Source organism: Heterodontus francisci, chromosome 48, assembly GCF_036365525.1.
Source record: "Heterodontus francisci isolate sHetFra1 chromosome 48, sHetFra1.hap1, whole genome shotgun sequence".
Lineage (NCBI taxonomy): Eukaryota > Metazoa > Chordata > Chondrichthyes > Heterodontiformes > Heterodontidae > Heterodontus > Heterodontus francisci.
Genome location: NC_090418.1, coordinates 3,398,679 through 3,419,934, shown reverse-complemented (window position 1 = coordinate 3,419,934; position 21,256 = coordinate 3,398,679). Strand labels below are relative to the sequence as shown.

At 44.5% G+C, this 21,256-nt stretch overlaps 1 protein-coding gene across 2 annotated transcripts in view; it reads right to left on the bottom strand.

Annotated features, from left to right (window-relative positions):
• Positions 1-21,256, bottom strand: part of LOC137357388 (uncharacterized) — a 37,966-nt gene that overhangs the window by 7,042 nt on the left and 9,668 nt on the right. The window contains exons 2-10 of one of the 2 annotated variants that reach the window (XM_068023697.1): positions 15,744-17,170; positions 12,763-13,110; positions 12,042-12,153; positions 11,106-11,253; positions 8,425-8,472; positions 7,518-7,595; positions 6,526-6,663; positions 4,403-4,486; positions 627-677 (exon numbers count right to left, since the gene is read on the bottom strand). In XM_068023697.1, coding sequence (XP_067879798.1) covers positions 627-677; positions 4,403-4,486; positions 6,526-6,663; positions 7,518-7,595; positions 8,425-8,472; positions 11,106-11,253; positions 12,042-12,153; positions 12,763-13,110; positions 15,744-17,157 — 2,421 coding nt within the window. In that variant the 5' untranslated portion in view covers positions 17,158-17,170. The remainder of the gene's footprint in view (positions 1-626; positions 678-4,402; positions 4,487-6,525; positions 6,664-7,517; positions 7,596-8,424; positions 8,473-11,105; positions 11,254-12,041; positions 12,154-12,762; positions 13,111-15,743; positions 17,171-21,256) is intronic. The other variant, XM_068023698.1, reaches the window with a different exon arrangement.

Genomic DNA, 21,256 nt, shown 5'->3' with positions numbered 1-21,256 from the left:
GCTGGTCTTTACCGAAAAGGACAAGTGGCATAGACTAGGCTTGTATTCCCTTTCAATATATAAAGTTAAGGGAAGAGCTATTCAAGCTGTTTAAAATGTTTAAGGGATTTGATAGGATAGAGAGAAACTATTTCTTCTGGTGGAAGAGTCCAGAACAAGGAGGCATTAAAATTAGATCTAGGCCATTCAGGTGTGATGTCAGGAAGTATTTCTTCACACAAAGGGTAATGGAAATCTGGAACTCTCCCTCCCCCCAAAAAGCTGTTGAGGCTGCGGGAGGGTGGGGGTCAAATGAAAATCTCAAAAACTGTGATTGATAGATTTTTGTTGGGTAACGGTATAAAGGGTTACGGAACCAAGGTGGGTAAATGGAGTTAAGATACAGATCAACCATAATCTAACAATCGCGGAACAGGCTTGAGGGGCAGAATGGCCTCCTCCTGTTCCTATGTACCTGTCCTTTTTTGTATATTTGAAATATTACTACGATGTTGGGGATCACAGCAAGTAGGAGCAGAGAAGGCACACAATGGAAGGTAAAAGCAGCAGGCGAGGAGAGACCAGGCCAGCAATTCTCATTTTGAGCAGTAACTGAGCTTTTCTTGACAGACAGCTGTTTCACACACCTGCAGTACGAAGGCTCCGCAATCACTGTCATTGTTTTGCCTTGCGACATTCTACAAAGGAAAATGAATAAAATTAGCTGAAAACTCCAGTCCCAAAACCCAAGGTAACTTTACAAAACACACAGGACACATTACTCAAATGGAAATCACAGATCAAATACATATTAATACCCCTCCTGCTTGTGCAGAAACAGAAATCCAACTGACCAAAAAAAAATAGATTAAGAAGCAAAATTGTTTTAAACAATTTTACTTGCTATAAATGAACATATCCCACAGTGGGTTACATAAACATCAGCAGCTTTGTTATTGGCTAGAATCCTACCCAATATAATGCTCAAGGAGGACTCTCAGGCATGCTCAGATACCATGGATATTTCAGATGATTGGCAAAAGAACTAGAGGAAGCTGTATCTGCATCTGCGTTTCTCCACACAGCAACCTCCTGATTTCACTCGTATCGCTACGGGCAGTTACCCAATGAAATTTCCCACAAGACTAGAGAGAAGATACCTATAGTCTAGTAGTTCAAGTACAGGTTTATTTCAACAGGGCCCTTTCACTGGCTGAATATAGGCTAGGATAACCCTGCTATACCCTAGCTTTCCGTTACAAAAGAGAAATAAAGAAGTGGGATAGCCTGTATAAAAAAAAAGACAGCAAGGATAGCTGCAGCAGCAAATCTGCCACAATCTCAGAACAGGAAATACAGATTAGATTTTAATTATCTAAAACGGTGATGAATATATGGAATGAACTGCCAAGGGAGGCCCACCTGTCCCTGGCTGCTATATGAGTACCACTGATTCAGGACATCATTTGAACCCCTGAAGAATTTGACAACGCCTACAACACACTGCACCCTGTGCACTCCTATAAACATTGAATGTAACCATCCTGGCACCCAAACCAAATTTTAATACACAGGCTATTATGAATTTGCGGGATTTTAAAGGCTACCATCTGTGACAATTACTCTTTTTTTTGATGAGGCATGGAGTTGGGGGGGGGGGGGGTGGGGGGGTGAAGGAAGGCTTCACTGTATCTTCAGCAGAATGAGTTACAATACGCACACTAGAGAAAATACAACTTTATTTAAAAAGGCAATTACTGGGTGTCCAGAGTTCAATCGCAGCTGACCTATGGCATTCCTTCAAACCTTCTGGGGTGATCCCAAGTTCCACCTCTTGCTCTCAGTGTAACATTAATACCAGCACCCACACCCAAGTGGAACAAGATTGTTACTTTGAATAGCTGACATTTTCATTTTGGGCAAATAACTTTTAATGGAAATAAATTGTTGCAATGCTTGCCCTCTCGTATTGTCCAGCAGTATTTTACAAATCATAGATTATCATATAGTGATACAGTACAGCAGGAGGTCATTCAGCCCATCCTGCCTATACTGGCTCTTTGAAAGAGCTATCCAATTCACCCCAGTCACCTGCTCGTTCTCTACAGCCCTGAAAACCTTCTCCTTCAAGTATTTATCCAACTCCCTTTTGAAAGTTACTACTGAATCTGCTTTCGCTGCCCTTTCAGTCAGAACATTCAAGATCATAACAAACTTGCTGCATAAGAAAGTGTTTCCTCATGTCTCCTCTGGTTCTTTTGCCAATCATCTGAAATCATGATTTTATAATATAGGTAACTATGTGCTACATTAGATAAAATCACCTGATGTTTTGCAGTCTGGATTCAACAGTGTTAAAAGATCATATTGATAAACACACAATCCTGATTTGGAAACATATCACCATTTCTTCATTGTCACCAGATCAAAATCCTGGAACTCCATCCCTAACAGCTCTGTGGGTGTACCTACACCACACGGACTGCAGTGGTTCAAGAAGGCAGCTCACCACCACCACTTTCTCAAGGGCAATTAGGGCTGGGCAATAAATGCTGGTCTTGCCAGTGATGCTCACATCCCATGAATGAATAATTCAAAAAAAACTGAACTACTGTAAGTTACATGCATTTAAATTATGGTGTACAGCTCCTCTGAATACCAATTGCACGGTGATCTGAAGACAGAATTGGGCCAGTACACCCGACTAGTCATGTTAAATCATGATTTTACTGTGAGGAAGATAGTGCAGAATTTCAAAAGGATATACGCAAGTTAGTGGAATGGGCAGACAGGTGGCAGATGAAGTTCAATGCAGAGAAATGTAAGGTGATTCATTTTGGTAGGAAGAACATGGAGAGACAATAAAAAATAAAGGGAACAATTCTAAAGGGGGTGCAGGGGCAGAGGGACCTAGGTGTATATGTGCATAAGTCATTAAAGGTGGCAGGACAGGTTGAGAGAACAGTTAATAAAGCATACAGTATCCTGGGCTTTATTAATAGGGGCATAGAGTACAAGAGCAAGGAAGATATGTTGAACTTGTAGAAGACACGAGTTCATCCTCAGCTGGAGTATTGCGTCCAATTCTGGGCGCGGCACTTGAGGAAAGACGTGAGGGCATTGGAGAGAGTACAGAAAAGATTCATGAGAATGGCTCCAGGGATGAGGAATTTTAGTTATGAAGATAGATTGGAGAAATTAGGACTGTTTTCCTTGGGGAAGGCTGAGAGGTGATTTGATGGAGCTATTCAAAATCATGAGGGGTATGGACAGAGTAGATAGAAACTATTCCCACTTGCGAAAGGATCGAGAACGAGAGGGCACAGATTTAAAGTATTTGTTAAGAGAAGCAAAGGTGACATAAGGAAAAACTTTTTCACGCAGCGAGTGGTTAATGTCTGGAATGCGCTGCCTGAGTGTGTGGTGGAGGCAGGTTCAATTGAAGCATTCAAAAGGAAATTCGACAGTTATATGAAAAGGAAGAATGTGCACAGTTATGGGGAGAAGGCAGGGGAATGGGACTGAGGGAATTGCTCTTTCAGAGAGCCAGTGTGGACACGATGGGCTGAATGGCCTCCTTCTGCACTGTAACAATTCTGTGATTCTGTAAAACAGGTAGGCAATTCCTTACAGTATGAAATTTAATTTCCATGGTCTCCCTTGGTCACACACCCCAAGCAGATCAGCCCTTTGCATCGATACAGTACCAAGTCAAAAAAGTACCAAAGGATTAGATATTTAATAAATGGCGGTTAAACTGCCCACCAGCTCTTTGCATAAGTGTTTTCCTTTTAGAAATGGATCAGGTTGCAAATTGATATTTATTGGGCCTCCCCCTGCGCACCTCACCCCCCCCGACCACAACCCCCAAGTTCAAATCCAAGTCTAAGACTAATGAAAGTGTCCTTGGCCTGCTGGTGCTGGTTTTGACTATCAGTTTAGGCATAGGCATGGGCCCACAGCACAACACTACTCCTAACTGGGCAGTGAATTAGAAATCTTTCTTAGGAACCTCAGGATGGCTGGCTGGTAGAGGACAGAAAAATGTCTGACATATGCAGTAAAGTATACTCGAGAAAGATTAGGATGAAGGGACATCGAAAGGATAGTAGAAAGAGTTTTACTCTGTAACTAACCCATACTGTAACTGCCCTGGGAGTGTTTAATAGGGAAAATGTAGAGGGAGCTTTACTGTGTATCTGATCCTTGCTGTACCTCACTTGGGAATGCTTGATGCTGCCATTGCGTGATTGGAATGGAATGTACCAACGTCTCTCATCTCATTTAAAAGTTTTTAAAAAATCATTGTCATTTTTCATGGGTGCCCTGTACAGTAATCTTTCACATTAAGGTAAATCTTCCCTAACTTATCCAAAAGGTTAGCTATTCGCAATCCATGAAACAGAATTTGCAGGCTACCCACCATTTTGAAATATCCCTTCCAGTCATCGTAGAAGTCATGTCGGTTCTTCTTGATGGCCTCTGCCTGGAGGTACTTCCCAATATGCTAAAAGGGAAATTGAATTTCAGATTGCTTTAGAAAATAAGCTTTAGTTCCTCTATTGTCAGCCTCTCCACTGTTCATTGTTGCCACTACCTACAGCCAGTTAGCAGTCTGAAACAGTGTCATCACTGACAATTCAGTGCAGTGCAATGGTGTGTTGGGAAAATATTTATACTGTGTTTGCTTGAACTGTGCACAGCCATTGGGGCACAGTGGTTGTTGGTACAGGTCAGTCACTGTATAACACTGGGGTACAGCACTGGTGGGGACAGGTCTATCACTGTACAACACTGGGTTGCAGTACTGAGGGTGGGTACAGGTCTGTCACTGTAACACTGGGGTACAGCACTGGTGGGGACAGGTCTATCACTGTATAACACTGGGTTGCAGTACTGGGGGTGGGTACAGGTCTGTCACTGTAACACTGGGGTACAGCACTGGTGTGGACAGGTCTGACACTGTATAATAGGGTACAGCGACGTCTCAATTCATTCCATCTTCGCTGCCTCCGGAGAATCCTTGGCATCAGGTGGCAGGACCGCATCTCCAACACAGTAGTCCTTGAGGCGGCCAACATCCCCAGCTTATACACACTACTGAGTCAGCGGCGCTTGAGATGGCTTGGCCATGTGAGCCGCATGGAAGATGGCAGGATCCCCAAGGACACATTGTACAGCGAGCTCGCCACTAGTATCAGACCTACCCGCCATCCATGTCTCGGCTTTAAAAACGTCTGCAAACGCGACATGAAGTCCTGTAACATTGATCACAAGTCATGGGAGTCAGTTGCCAGCGATCGCCAGAGCTGGCGGGCAGCCATAAAGGCGGGGCTAAAGTGTGGCGAGTCGAAGAGACTTAGCAGTTGGCAGGAAAAAAGACAGAAGCGCAAGGGGAGAGCCAACTGTGTAACAGCCCCGACAACCAATTTTTTTTCTGCAGCACCTGTGGAAGAGTCTGTCACTCTAGCATTGGCCTTTAAAGCCACTCCAGGCGCTGCTCCACAAACCACCTCCAGGCGCTTACCCATTGTCTCCCGAGACAAGGAGGCCAAAGAAGAAGACGACAGTACTGGGTGGGTACAGGGCTGTCACTCTATAACCCTGGGGTTCAGTACTGGTGGGGACAGGTCTGTCACTGTATAACACTGGGTTGCAGCACTGGGTGGGTACAGGTCTGTCACTGTGTAACATTGGGGTTCAGTACTGGTGGGGACAGGTCTGTCACTGTATAACACTGGGTTGCTGTACTGGGTGGGTACAGGTCTGTCACTGTGTAACATTGGGGTTCAGTACTGGTGGGGACAGGTCTGTCACTGTAGAACACTGGGGTACAGTGCTGGTGGGGACAGGTCTGTCGCTGTATAACACTGGGTTGCAGTACTGGTGGGGACGGGTCTGTCACTGTGTAACATTGGGGTTCAGTACTGGTGGGGAGAGGTCTGTCACTGTATACCACTGGGGTACAGGTCTGTTACTGTATAACACTGGGGTACAGTACTGGGGGGGCGGGTACAGGTTCTATACTGGGGCACAGTACTGCTGGATACAGGTTTGACATTGTAACACAATACTAGTGGGTACATATTTGTCATTGTTTAAGATCAGATAGCTCCTGCCCAGATATCATCGGACTGTACAGTCTAAATTAAGCCCATGGGCCACACACTACATATGAGCTCCAGCTATCTGGCCTGAAAAGCTCCAGCCAATCACCTTCTCCCAGTCTGCTTCTTTAATGGAGCAGCAAATACAAACAGAGTGCAAATTAGCTCAAGAGGGAAGGGGAAAATATTTTGTAGTATATTCCTTGAATTTGGGGAGCTCTATGATTCTTTCTATGTGGGGCTCCATGGTATGGAATGACGTGGTGAACAAAGTAAAAGGTCTGGACACTCCTGCTCTGAAGAGAAGATCCAAAATGATGGGTCTCCGTTTTACAGCAAGGTTGAAGACTTAAAAAATATATTTGACTGTTTTTCTTCCCATGTGGATGCTAGGAGAATAAAAACTATGAGTAAACTTTACAGCTCTTTGTCACAGTACCTTGGGGCATCTCCTGTTCAAGGTGCGCTGGGAGTCAAAGTACGTTATCGTCTTTTCACGGACACTGACGGAGATCAGAGACCAGTGGACCTCCAGGTGAATGGGGATCAAGAGCAGATCTTTGTTAAAAATATCGACCTACAAGAAGAAAATACAATAAATAGTTTAACAAACTAAATAACGATAGTCCCAGTGTCCTCAAGCAAAGGATAAGGAACCAACAATCCCATTATCCCCCTCCTAGAAGCAGCATATGCAGATATCAGGCAAGGACATTATTGGGTTCATCGTACAACATTCTCCTCCCAAGCTGAATAGCACTGCTGTTACTCATAAGGAATGGCAACTAATGGGAGTATCAGAGCGTGTCTGATACCTTGGAATGAGTCAATGCCTTCAGGAGATTAGGAGAGAACACGAGGAGGGGTGGAAAGAGGGGACAACTGCTCAGCAGGAACTTCACCCCAAACAAAATTAGGGCAGATTCAAAACATTCCATCTAATCCATGTAGATACTTTGCCTGGGAGAAACAAAAACAGAACATGCTGGAAATACTCAGCAGGTCAGGCAGCATTTATGGAGAGAAAAACAGAGTTAACATTACAGGTCTGTGACCTTTCACCGGAACTCATCAAGTCACAGACCTGAAATGTTATGTTAACTCTGTTTTTCTCTCCACCAATAGTGCCTGAGCTACTGAGTATTTCCAGCATTTTCTGTTTTTGTTTCAGATTTCCAGAATCCACAGTATTTTGCTTTTGTATTAGTGACTTGGCCTGGGAGTGCAGGGATAGTTTATAAAGGAACTTTATTCTACATTCATGCTTGCAGTTACCTGGCCTGGCATTACTGGGTCAGGTCAGAGGGAACTTTGCTCTATATTCTACCCAAGTCGTACCTGGCCTGGGAGGACTGGAACAGGTTAGAGGGAGCTTTGCTCTACATTCAATCCATGCTGTACCTGATGCTCATGTTAGGTGGGAAATCTTACATTTTTGGTCCATCTCTTCACTCCATCATATCCCTTGGTTCTCAGCTTATCATAAAAAAAGCTGTTGAAGAAGTGAACCTGAGTACAGAAAACAGACATTAAATTCTTAGACAGTTTCACTTGTGATCGTATCATCCTGCAGTACCAACCCCACCCTCCTAAATCCATCACTCACAACACCCTCTCCCCACCCCCGCCAAGCTCCCTCTTCTCCCCGATAAACCTATACTCTTCCTTAATGGACCATTCTGGCAATGCATTTAGATTAACAGTAAGGGTGCAGAGAAGATTTACGAGGTTGAGGCAATTCAGTTATGTGGAGAGACTGGAGAAGCTGGGATTGTTCTCCTTGGAGCAGCGAAGGTTGAGGGGAGATTATGAGTCGCTTTGATAGAATAGATAGGGAGAAATTGTAGGAGGGTCATTAACCAGAGGACACAGATTTAAGGTAACTGGCATAAGAACCAGAGAGGGAGATTAGAAGAACATTATAACGTCACAGTTTGGAGAGGCAAAGACGCACAAATATGTTGAACAAGACATCTTGCTTTCAGTTTTCTGATTCTAAACCTTTAACTGGTTGTAAAACTAGACTTTTTCCCTTCCCTGCCCTCCATAATTCCCAGTGAGAACAGGCAATTGCATTTCCAGAGTTGTGCCAATCCTGTTGTGCAAGCAGGCTGCATCAACTTGAGTGAGTTGTCTTTAAAAAAATGTTTTCCCTCAGTGTTTCCTCCTCCATCTCCTCCTCTTCAGGATGTCAGAGCAAAGAACAGGAGCTTTAGAATATTTCCAGTATTTTCTATTTTTATTACAAGTACTGCAGTGGTGTGTGTTCAGATTAGTTTATCGAAAACATACACACACCTATACAGGCAGCCATGAGTCACAGAGCAAATGGACTTACCTTATCAGGGACGGTGTCCATAACAAGGTCTCCATACATGTTCATGACCTGCAGTACAGCACATGAAAAAGAACTTCATTTCTCATCACTGTAACACCAAGGGCAACCCCAGCAACTGCTTTATTACACTAAATTCACTCTCTTTCTCCCCATCCCTAAAGGGCCCAATTTTTGTTTTTTGTGACGTTCCCACTCCCAAAGCCTCAGCTATTTCTTTTCCATTGGTCATTAGAATGGGTGCAAAGCACCTTCCATTCAAGAGTCCCCAAAGATCAAAAGCAAGCCTCAGTGTGCAAACTGTGGAGTGTGTTATTCTCACCTCAGAGATCCATCCTCAGTCCTGATGTCTTCAAATCTAATGCTACCTCACCCCAACTTGGCAACAACATCCACAAACAAGGGGTTAATTTCATACATACTGATGACACTCTTTCCACCCTCTCTCCCCTTCATTGATCCAAAAGGGCATTAGCATACTTTCCAACTGCCTTCAACAGCAGGATTTAGATATTCACCTCAGCAAAACTAAAGGTATTCCCTTTGGTACCCACTAGCACCAACATCTTACCTGCTACTGGCCTTGAATTAATCAATCTGCCTGCCAGCTCAAACTGACTCAGGAGGTGCAGTGTTAGTACACTGCTTGATCCCCGAGCTTAGCTTGCATTCCCCAGAACACTCTCTTCCATCCCAACAATATTGCCAATCTCGGCTTCTAACTCTCCACTAGAATCCTAGTGCACATCTTCATCAGCTAGAGGCACTTCTATTAACACTCTTCTAGCAGGCCTTCCAGCTTCAACTCTCAACTCCTCCAAAATGATGGCATCTTGCTACCAAAACAAGTTGCATGGTCCACTTCATCCCTGTTCTTCAATGAGTTGGCTTCAAAGTTCTTGGTCTTCAAAACTCTCAATGGCATTGCCTCACTTTACCTCAGTGGTGGTTCCCGCCTCACATCTCCTTGCTTCCCTTCCCCTCGATCTTTGCTCACTCATTTGTGGCCGCTCCTTCCGTCCCTGTACTCCTGTCCTCTGGAACTCCCAGCCTAGTTCCCTCTGTGTTCATTGCCAACTCTCACCTTCAAAAACCTACTGAAACCCTTCCTTTTTACCATGCCCCTACCCCAACATTCTTCCACTACCTTTGCACTCCTTAGTGTAAAGTGCTTTGAGACAGCTTTCTTCATGTGCACATGGTAATCTAAACAGTTGTAGACAAGTTTCCATAAGCTGTGAATCAAGAAGTACATCACTGTTCATCACTCTCTTTCCCAGATTATCATGTTCACAGGGAAGCAAAACACAGGCAGAGCTCTAAAAAACTTCTAGGAAGGATTCTTGAGCATAGATATACATCGTGCAACATTACTTTAATACTTGGCTCTGTACTTGCTTATAAACTGTTAAACCTCCAACTTCTTCCAGTTCTGACGAAAGATCATCGACCTGAAACATTAACTCTGTTTCTCTCCCTCCACAGATGCTGCCTGAACTGCTGAGTATATCCAGCAGTTCCTCTGTTTTACTATAGTTTAATACAATTCCTTGTGAGAATTTTAATGGAATTGATACCCATTTAAAAGAAGCAGACAAAGCAATTTCCCTCAAACAGTATTAAACATCTGATACTCTTCAGCACAGTTCCAAACTCATTAAGTGTAGGGGAGACCAGGCAATCTCCACATTATGTGATGCTAACACATGACACAGAGAACCAGATCATGACAGGTTCAAATAAAAAAGGCAAAGTATGAAGAAAATCTCTTCATTTTTCTGGAGAAGATGGCATTTCCCTAGTGATCAGCCCCACAGGCTCTCTGGTAAATGCACCGCACCACACCACACATTACAGATGACAGCTAGCAGGTAGAAGCCAGTGTCCACCCCAATTCATGCTGCTGGCTGATTTTTGTTAGGGCAACAGCAGGAAATGGTGACATATGAACAAACTGCTCAAGGGCCAGGGATTAACTTGCCAGGAATCCTGATTCAGTGGGTGCCTGGTGGTGATGTCAGCTGAGAAGAACAGACTGAGCTGCGATGCCCTCCACAGTTAAAGTGCCTCACTGTCCAGGTTCATAAAGGGAGATCAGCCATTTGGCGTGACCATGAAACCATCCATCAGCTCGAAGTTGATGTTTTCAAGCGATTGGATGATGGGCAGTTGGTGGGGGAAGAGAAGGAGAAAATAACATTAATGATACTTGAATTCATTCACAGTATGTGGGCATTGCTGGCAAGATGTGCACTTATTACCCATTCCTAATTGCCCTTAAGGTGATAGTGAGCTTCCTTCTTAAATACAACTGAGTGGCTTGCAAGGCTATTTCACAGGGCAGTTAGAGTGAACCACATTGCTGTGTGTCTGGAGTCGCATATAGGCCAAACTGGATAAGGACAGCAGATTTCCTTTCTTCAAGGACATTAGCGAGTCAAATGGGTTTTACAGTAATCCAGAGTTTCATGGTCACCCTTACTGATACTAGCTTTTTATTCCAGGTTTTGTTTAATTATTTGAATTTAAATGGTAGGATCTGAATTCATGTCTCCAGATTGTTCATCCAGGCCTCTGGATTACTAGTTCAGTATTACCACTATGCTACTCTACCCTTTGCAGGTTAATACATGAAAAATCGTAACCCACCCTCCAAGATAAGTCAACAGCAAAAGAAATATAACCTGGTCATTAAGCCAGTTTTGTCCATACAAAGTGGAAAGATCATCCATGGTGAGCACATGCCTCTTGTAAGTGACTCGAAAGTTTCGGACAGCATTATTCCCGATCATTCGGTGGTATGACTGCATCACATGTTGAATCATGCTCTTTCTGTGTTCAAAGCCAGAAGAAATCATAGTCAAAACTCAATCCAAACAATTTTGGTCCAAGTTAAAAAGTTCCAGCTCTTCGCAATTTGTCCTCCTCCTCCCAGATTTATTCTGAGCTACAGAGTCAATAGCATTCACAGTGGCTCACTCTTCACGCAAGCCCAGGTAACTAGCTTGCCATACTACCTGATCCCAGAGTCCAGTCCTGGCCAATGTTCACAAAGCACTTCCCACTCTATTCACTGCAGAGTCAGGGACTAGAGATGATTTTCTTAGCCCCTACCACCCCAACACTGAGTGACAGAGACATCATGGACAACTGTACTGCCTGACCGAGATCAGCTAACTCAGCAGACAGGGAATGCAACCCAGCACTTTCCTGATCTGTATGCTTCAGTACCATACTCTGGGCAGTGCTTTTACTCTTCAAGAAATTGAGGCAAGTAAAGTAATTATTTTTGGTCCCTTTTTTTAACCTATGGGAAAATCTCATCAATGGCTCAGTCAGCCATTGAACTATGGGTGGGAAGGGAAGTGAAGATAAAGCGAAAGGCAAGCGAGAATGACAAGGCAGCAGAGAAAAGGGCCCATGAGGTGACAGGGAACAAAAAGATGGTAAGGGAGAGACCTCTTAAATATAAATGGGGTGGTGGAGGGGGTGGTAGAGAGAGATAATAAAATCACTGCAGTAAATCACCATTCTACATTGAAGAAGGTTAAACTTCAAACCTACAGATAATAGTCATCTCCAACCGGACGTGGAAGCAAGGTTCCAGACACAATGTGTACCTGTGTGGGGTTGAGAAATCTTCTTCAAAAACATCCTGTAGTTTCTCAATGACCTCATCGGTGTTCAGGGGTATTAAGCTGCCATAGGTTTGGATATACTCATCCAGGAGGCCTGAAAAGGAAGATCACAGTCAGTATGGATGAAAGATCCAGTGTTAAAAGGATGAGGCCTCCAACTTAATTTCTCCCTCTCCTGGAGGTTGTGCTCCCCAGCCAAGGGCTCATTATTAAAGTGCAATGTAAGACAGTGAGTATCAGCAGGCTATTTACCACGGAGTCTTATCACAATCGAGTCCAATCCTATCCTCGCCTAATCTTCATGCACATGCTTTGCAGTAAGGATGAGGTGGCTGGATAGAGTTCAGGGGTGGGAACCATTTTTGAAAGTATTCACGCTCAGTGCCACCAACCCAGTGCAGACCAGCCAATGCAGCACAGAGTGGAATTTAACTGTAAACCTTCCTGATCTCCAAGAGCAATTTTCAAAATGGATGGAGGTGAAGAGAGAAATGGTGATTCACCACCCCCACCCCACCAACCCAATCCTCAGTACATGGGAAGCAGACTCTCACACCCAAACAGAAATGAATTTTCAGTCCACCAATCCCAAAAACAATGTCCAAACTTCCCCAGGAAGTAGCCACTAAAGCTAACAGGTGGCAATGTGGTCAGGCTACAGCGAGGTCACATGCTCTGATTAACTGTGATGAACACTCCTTACCATGAATGCACGCTATGTGCTCATCGCTCATTGTCGACACGTGGTTTGCGCTGGGTCGATCACTGGTCTTTGACTGCCCCACAGCAGCTCCCTCAGTCTCCAATTCTCCAGCACCACATGCTTGGCCATCGGACTCATGCTTGTGTTTGCTACCGCTTGCCGAACTGCCCTCCCCACTGTCCTCCTCGCCGCCAAACAGCTGCTCCGCCATCTGGGAGCCAATGCTGCAAACATGACTGATTACAATGCCGTTGTCATCTCCAACCGTGCACTGGCGTTGAGCGCTGCCCTCCGAGTGTGGAACTTCATCTGGGTCACTTAGTGGGTGCCCATTTACTCCGAGTGTATCTGCAACATTATTCCGAGGGACAGAACAAGCAAGATCAGCTGCAATAAATCAAATACAGGCTAACAAATACAGTGGGTTAAAGACTGGCCATTTTCCTCCGGAAACACAGAGTTTAACTGGAGCCAGCCCCAGGGGTTGAAAATCCCCTCTGTAAAGACCCTATGTGAAATATATCTGGCTGCTCTCAATCCAGTTCCTAATGGGCATGGGCTCCCAGCACTAAAACCACTGCTAATTTGGCACTTCCACAGAATGGCTTGTGTGGGAAACAGAAAAATATCATACTTGTATAGTATGGATGGCCATTTCAGGGACACAGTGAGACACAATGCCGGGCAAAGAGCAGTGAAAACTTTACCCTGATTCTAACTAGTAAACTATACCTGATGGGAGTACTTTACTGAGTCTAGCTGCACTCTGCACGATGGATAATACTTGATAAGTGAACTCCCCACAATGCATAACTTATCAGCCCGCATCCTAATTCGCACCTGCACTAAACCCCATGTTCTCCTGTCTGCTAAGCTGCTCTGGCTCCCAAAGTTCAGCAAGTTGATTTCAAAATTCTCAAGACTTGCATTCAAAGCTTTCCATGACCTCACTGCACCCTAACTTTTATGATCTCTTCCTGCCTGATGCCCTTCATGCACCCTCCCCTCCTCCAACACTAGTTCTGTGCCACCGTGGTGAACACTCAGTTCGGCACTCAAATGCTGCCCCTGTAACTAAATACACAGTTCCCTCACTGGGCTGGCTAGTCCCCCCTCTAATTTCAAAAAGGCCCTCAAAGCTCTCCTCCCATCATCTCTTTCAGTTCCCCAATCCCAGCTTTTTCAATTCTCAACTTCCCCTGTGTTCAAGATCTGATTTAGCTTTTGCGTCCTTATTTCGAGTCACATATCTGCCCAGTCTGTATCAGTTGTTGGTGCTGCTGACACTAGGTGCCAGAAAGGAGAAGTGTTTCATTCACCAGCGCTAACATTCATCCTTCAGGCATAGAACACAAAACATTCAATACAAAGAAATGCTTCCCCACTAACTACAATTCAAATATCACAAGCACAAACAACCTGTCCAATACACACTGACTACCACATCCCAGTAACTAACTTCAAACCACCACTCGATAAATTCCCAGTATACGGTCAAGTCAGTAACCATTTTGTGAACACATCATCTTACACTAAGTATCTGGAATGACATTCTGTACTTGGTTGAATTTCATCTCAGACTCTTACAGATGAGGGAGCTCATCAGTTCAGGGCAGATTCAAGCTAATATGTCACCCCACTGTGCGATCCCATTCCCAAGCAGTCTGGGCTGGATTATTCAGACTATAAACAGTGCTTTATGATTTTTGAATAATCAGCACAGCATCCATGTTCCTGTAACTGGTTGGGTCGTAGTAACTGCAAATGGTAGAAACTGCAGCGTGTTTTAAAATGGTGAAAGCTCTGGTGCTTATAAATGGCAGTGGCTCTGGAAACTGTAAAAGGTGTGGTGACTTTAAATGTTTCATGCTGTGAATGGTGTAAATAGTGGGAGCTTCAATGACAAGTGTGGTGAGGACTGTTGTGACTCTGGTGACTGCAATGGTTGGAACACTAGTGGAGGTGGCATGGCAGGTTAACAGAGTTTAATAAGATGACAAGATCCTGGGCTTTATAGAGGCATAGAGTACAAAAGCAACGTTTAAAAAAAACATTGGTTCAGCCTCAACTGGATTATGATGTCCAATTCTGAGAACCACACTTTAGGAAAGATGTGAAGGCATTAGACAGCACAGAAAAGATTTACAAGAATGGTTCCAGGGATGAGGGGCTTCAGTTATGAGGATAGATGAGAGAAGCTGGGATTGTTCTCCTGAGAGAAGGTTGGGAGCAGATTTAATGGAGGTGTTCAAAATCATGAGGTCTGGACAGAGTAGATAGGGAGAAGCTATTCCCTTTGGTGGAAAAGTTCTGAACCAGAAGATACAGATTTAAAGTGAATAACAAAAGAACCAGAGGCAACATGAGGAAAAGCTTTTTTTATGCAGCGATCTGGAATGCACTGCCTGAGAGTGAGGTGGAGGGAGATTCAACTCTAGCTTTCAAAAGGGAATTGGATAATTATCTGAAGAGAAAACATTTGCAGGGCTACAGGGAAAAGGCAGGGAGAGTGGGACTAACTGAGTTGCTCTTACAGAGAGCCAGCAGACACGACGAGCTGAATGGCCGCCTTCTGTACTGTAACCATTCTGATTCTATATGGAGCACTTGAGGTGAATAGCATAGATACATTTAAGGGGAAGCTCGATAAGTACATGAGGGAGAAAGGAATAGAAAGATATGTTGATTGGGTGAGATGAGGACGGGTGGGAGGAGGCTTGTGTAAAGTTTGAACACCATCATGGAGCAGTTGGGCCAAATGACCTGTTTTCATGCTGTAGACGCTATGTAACCCCTCCACCTTCAATTTCAAAGTGTCAATGGGCAAGAATTCATAGCCAGCAAATATACATTTAGTGTTTGTACCTTTAAGTGCAGTGCTTCTGATCAGTACAGTGCATTTATCTTGCTGAACCATTAGGGAGGTTTAAACAATTGCCCTGAATCCTTTCCTAAACAAACACATTCAATCCAACAGTTACCTCCAACGCCACTGAATGGCATTCGGCTAACAGAGTTGTCCGCCTCTTCTGGCTTCGTGCGGTTGGATGAAAGTCCTCTTGCCTGCTCTTGAGCACCAAGGCTAATCGGACTATGGGTCGAAGTGTCTCCACCAGCTTCATCTCGGCAAACTTGAAGAGTGTCCTGCCGTGCCACATATCGGGAATACAAGGGATGTTCACGGTCCACAGGCAGCTTTCCCAACAACCTTGCACCTTGCACTTGGTGAGCATTTTCTCCATGGTCCATGCCACCCAACGCACGGCTGGGTCCGGAAAGACTGTGGCTGTTGATCTGCATCGAAGTACTTGAGCCCTCCTTTGGTTTCTCTGAAAAATCAGCTGGAATGCTTCCCCTGAATGGGATGGATCGCGCAGTAGGGTTGCTGGCATTTTCAAAGGCGCTCCCTTGATTTAAAAGTCTGAAGTCCTTGGGCAAGGATTGACAATTGGTAACGGACAGACCTTGCAGCCTCAGGGTGGGGCTTTTGCTTCCAGATTTCAGCCACAGGTTGTTGCTTCCCTCCAGCGAACGGGAGGCTTTGTGGCTTTCCGAGTATGGGCTGAAGCCACCCGGGCGAAAGCTGGAAACGATCTGAGTTCTCAACATCTCGCCCTCCTCGAGATATTTTGGACGGGCTTCCCATTCACGTGGCTGAGCATTCGCTGCGCTCTCTGATCCTTCGCAGACTGACTGATGAGCATGGGACTGGCCATGCTTGGCCCCGTGAAGCCGAGCCACTCGTCGCCTCCTGAACAAGTTCCAGATCCTCCAGTGGAATGTCAAGGGAGAAATCCGGCGATAGAGGAGCATGTGGAAGGCCTGCATCAGTTTCCGCCTCTTCCGAAACCGCCTCCGCTTCAGGCTTCTGCAAGATTTAGTGGCTGATGCAATCCTGCACCCACTTTGTTTCCTCAGCAGGATCCCTTGATGATCCGTGCCTCCACCCGGAGCGTATCGACTACACCTTGCATGGTCGTTGGAAAAGTTGCAATGACTCTCTGTTTGCTTGGAACTAACCCAAGTATTTGTGACCTTCTCAAATGGAACACTACATTCTGGCATTCCCCATCCAGGTGTCACACTCCAGTCACTTGTAGCTTTATCAGGTAGCTCTTCAAAGATTGCTTTTCTCTTCTTCGACATATTGTTCCAGGTAGCATGATTTGCCAAGGACTGCCTTCCATCTTTCTGCACCCTCCCCCTCATCAAGTTTGAAGCACCATATCCCTTGTACTCCTGGAACCAGTTCTCAGCCAATCGAGGCTTCTCCCTTCCTCCTGTGAAGTCCATTTTCCTGCTGGAACAAAGTTGCTCTCGTTTTGAGGATGATAGGGTGTTGCGTTCAAGACCAGTCTGCCCACAGTGTTTCCTTCCTTGGGTGTTATCTCTCATACTTTCTAGCTACCTGCAGGTGAGAAATTACAGGTTTAAGTACAGATTATACTTCCCGCACCCCCCATCTGCCACTCTCCCCTCCTAAAAGTACTGGCATACAGGTGCCACTAACCCTCTGGTACCTCACTCAAATGACCATCCTTCCTGTGCCACTCTAGACAGCTTGTGCCAGCAGCCTATTTGACTGTGCTATAACATCAGAAGCAAGCTCAAGTTCCTGGCCTTCCAGCAGAAGTTACTGAATAATGACGAGGAATAGGAATTCCCAGAAATTTCACCCAAGAGGAATGTAGCCCATTCTGATAATTCAGAATTTAAAGCAGCTGAACACGAGTAAAGGAGCTACACTTTAACCTAAACCCAGCAACTCAAGTGACAAACCAGAGTTTGAATCTGTTTTAAATCTCTAACTGCCTTAAAATGCAGCTACGGCCTTGAAGTGACTTGAAATTTTATTTCTGTGGTACATATTCTAACGCTTTTCTCCTACAATCTCTGTAACTGCTCCAGCCCTACAATACCCACAATTCCCCCCTCCGCTCGAGATCTCAATGTTCCTTCAAATTAGCCTCTTGCGTATCCCTAATTTCCATCACTCCATCATTGGTGGTCGCGCCTTCATCTGCCTAGGTCTTAGCTCTGGAATTCCCTCCCTAAACCTCTCATTGATCTTCTACATCAACTCCACTTTCCCACCCTACCCCCATGTTCCTCGAGTCCCTTAGTCCAAATATTCATCCATCTCAGTCTTGAATATACTCAATGACTGAACATCCACAGCCCTCTGGGATAGAGAATTCCAAAGTTTCACAGCCCTCTGCCTGAAGAAATTGCTCATCTCAGGCCAACCTCTTATCCTGAGACTGTGACCTCTAGTTCTAGAATCGCCCCTCTGTACCACTTTTTCCTCCTTTAAGACGCTCCATAAAACCTTCCCCTTTGACCAAATTTTTGGTCACCTGTCCTAATATCTCCTTACGTGGCTTGATGTCAATTTTTGTCCGATAACACTCCTGTGAAACGATATCAATAAAGATGTTGCTGCACTCCTGTTCCATATAGCTCTTAGAACCATAGAAAAATTATGGCACAGAAGGAGGCCATCGTGTCTGCATCAGCCAAAAAAAAAGCCGTCCAATCTAGCACCTTCCAGCACCTGGTCCGTAGCCCTGCAGGTTACAGCACTTCAGGTGCATGTCCAGGTACCTTTGAAATGTGTTGAGGGTTTCTGTCTCCACCACCATTCTTAGCAGTGAATTTCAGACACCCACCACCCTCTGTGTGAAAAAACTTTTCCTCATGTCCCCACTAATCCTTCTACCAATCACCTTAAATCTGTGCCCCCTGGTAATTGACCTCTCCACTAGGTCTTTCCTGTCTACTTTGTCTAGGCCCCTCATAGTTTTGTACCAATATTATGTGCCAATATCAACGGGAAACCAATCACTCTTGGGCCTCTGCCAAAGCTGCCCGGGTCAGCCAATAAGATGTTTACAAGATGTACCCATCAATTATCTCTCTCTCAAGTGCGGCCAAACACTCTGGGATGCTGAGTACAAGTGCTTTTGCAAGGAATAAGGAAATTCCCCTATTTGATGTGATATCAAAGATCAATCCAATTGTAAATAAAAACAAGAAATGCTGGATTCACTCAGCAGGTCTGGCAGCATCTGTGGAAAGAGAAGCAGAGTTAACGTTTCGGGTCAGTGACCCTTCATCGGAACTGACAAATATTAGAAAAGTCACAGGTGAAAAGCAAGTGAGGTGGGGGTGGGGCAAGAGATAACAAAGGAGGTCTAGATTGGACCAGGCCACATAGCTGACCAAAAGGTCACGGAGCAAAGGCAAACAATATGTTAATGGTGTGTTGAAAGACAAAGCATTAGTACAGATTAGCTGTTAATACACTGAATATTGAACAGCAGCAAGTGCAAACCTGAAAAAAAACAGTGGGTAAGCAAACTGAACAAACTAAGATGAAATGAACTAAATGCAAAAAGAAAAGATTGTAAAAAATGTAAAAAAGAATGTAAAAAATGTAAAATCCAATTGTAAAACTAGCCTCAGCCAACAGGGTCTCTGGAAGTCTGTCAATGTTCTGTGGTAGTCAGGGGCGGCACAGTGGCGCAGTGGTTAGTAGCGCAGCCTCACAGCTCCAGTGACCCGGGTTCAGTTCTGGGTACCGCCTGTGTGGAGTTTGCAAGTTCTCCCTTTGTCAGCGTGGGTTTCCTCCGGGTGCTCCGGTTTCCTCCCACATGCCAAAGACTTGCAGGTTGATAGGTAAATTGGTCATTATAAATTGCCCCTAGTGTAGGTGGCAGGGAAATATAGGGACAGGTGGGGATGTGGTAGGAATATGGAATTAATGTAGGATTAGTATAAATGGGTCGGCCTGTTTCAGTGCTGTATCTCTAAATAAAAAATAAAAATAAAAATACACCGAAGGGCCTGAATGGATCAAAACCTATTTAGCATTTGTAAATGCAAACGGTCCTAAAATTGGGTTCGTCTTTCAATTCCTTTTTCAAAAACTAATTAAAATCAACAGTTGCCTAGTGGCTTGAAAGATTTATTTGAAATCTTAATCGATAAGTCATCAAAGTAACTTCTAAACAATTGCTTAATTATTAAGGGAAATACATGGAGGTAGCAGCAAGGGCCCAGTTATTCGTGCCTCACCTCACAAGATACGAGATACATTAAACCCTCAGCCTACATTACAATAGTGACTACACTTCAAATAGTACTGCACTTTGGGTCATCCTGAAGATGTGAAAGGCACTATAGAAATGCTAGTCTTTCTTTATAAAACTGGAGAGAATCCTTGACTGTTTACGTCAAAGGACTGATGATAACATGAAAGATAAACCACAGCATAAATTAGCTCAGGTAGCTCAGCTTCAATTCTGCAACAAGTTCCAAGCTCTTGTGAATTGTACAATGTCACACCTGAAAAGTCTACCAAGAGACACATCTGTCTTTCATCCAAACCAATGGCACGCTGAGCTTTGTTCATTCCATACAGACCCAGTGTAATTTTTTTTTAGGAATTGTGCTGTTCCAGTATTTTGCTGTAATATTTGACTAATGTGTATTAAATATGTAAATAAATCTGACTTCAGTGTGTCTGCCAATTTTCTACTTTTTTGGACGAGGCATTAAAACACGGCAGGAATACCATACCATCTCCATTATTATGCAATTGGGGTTTCTTGCTAACCTCCACAGGTTACGCCCTTACACAGCACTTATGGTTTTGGTTCACAGGAAACGGGCCAGAACAGTCCTCTGGTGTCCTGGGCCAAGATTTATCTCTCAAACAACACTGACAAAAACAGATTATCTGGTCATCACATTGTTGCTTGTGGGAGCTTGCTGTGTGAAAGTCAGCTGTCTGGTTTCCTACATTACAATAGTGACTACACGCTACATTTGCTGCAAAGCGCTATGGGACGTCCCAAGATCATGAAATGGGAGTCTTTCTTTCTATCTAACTGATATCAGCTAACTCAGTGTAGGCCAGGAATCAAACTTGGCAACTTGTCTATGTGGTTCAGTACCACATCACATGGTGCAATGCTACAAACTCTTTAGTGCATGGATAAAAACAGGGACCAAAGCCACAGTATCAACCCTGTTCCAACACACCAATCTGTACAGTCAAGGATTCCCCCCAGTTTTATAAATACTTTAGATTTTTAGATTTAGAGATACAGCACTGAAATAGGCCTTTCGGCCCACCAAGTCTGTGCCGACCATTAACCACCCATTTATACTAATCCTACACTAATCCCATATTCCTACCACATCCTCACCTGTCCCCTATTCTCCTACCACCTACCTATACTAGGGGCAATTTACAATGGCCAATTTACTTATCAACCTGCAAGTCTTTTGCCTGTGGGAGGAAACCGGAGCACCTGGAGGAAACCCACGCAGACACAGGGAGAACTTGCAAACTCCACACAGGCAGTACCCAGAATTGAACCCGGATCGCTGGAGCTGTGAGGCTGCGGTGCTAACCACTGCGCCACTGTGCATTTCAATAGCTCCTTTCACACCCCCAGGACGACCCAAAGCGCTTTACAGCCAATAA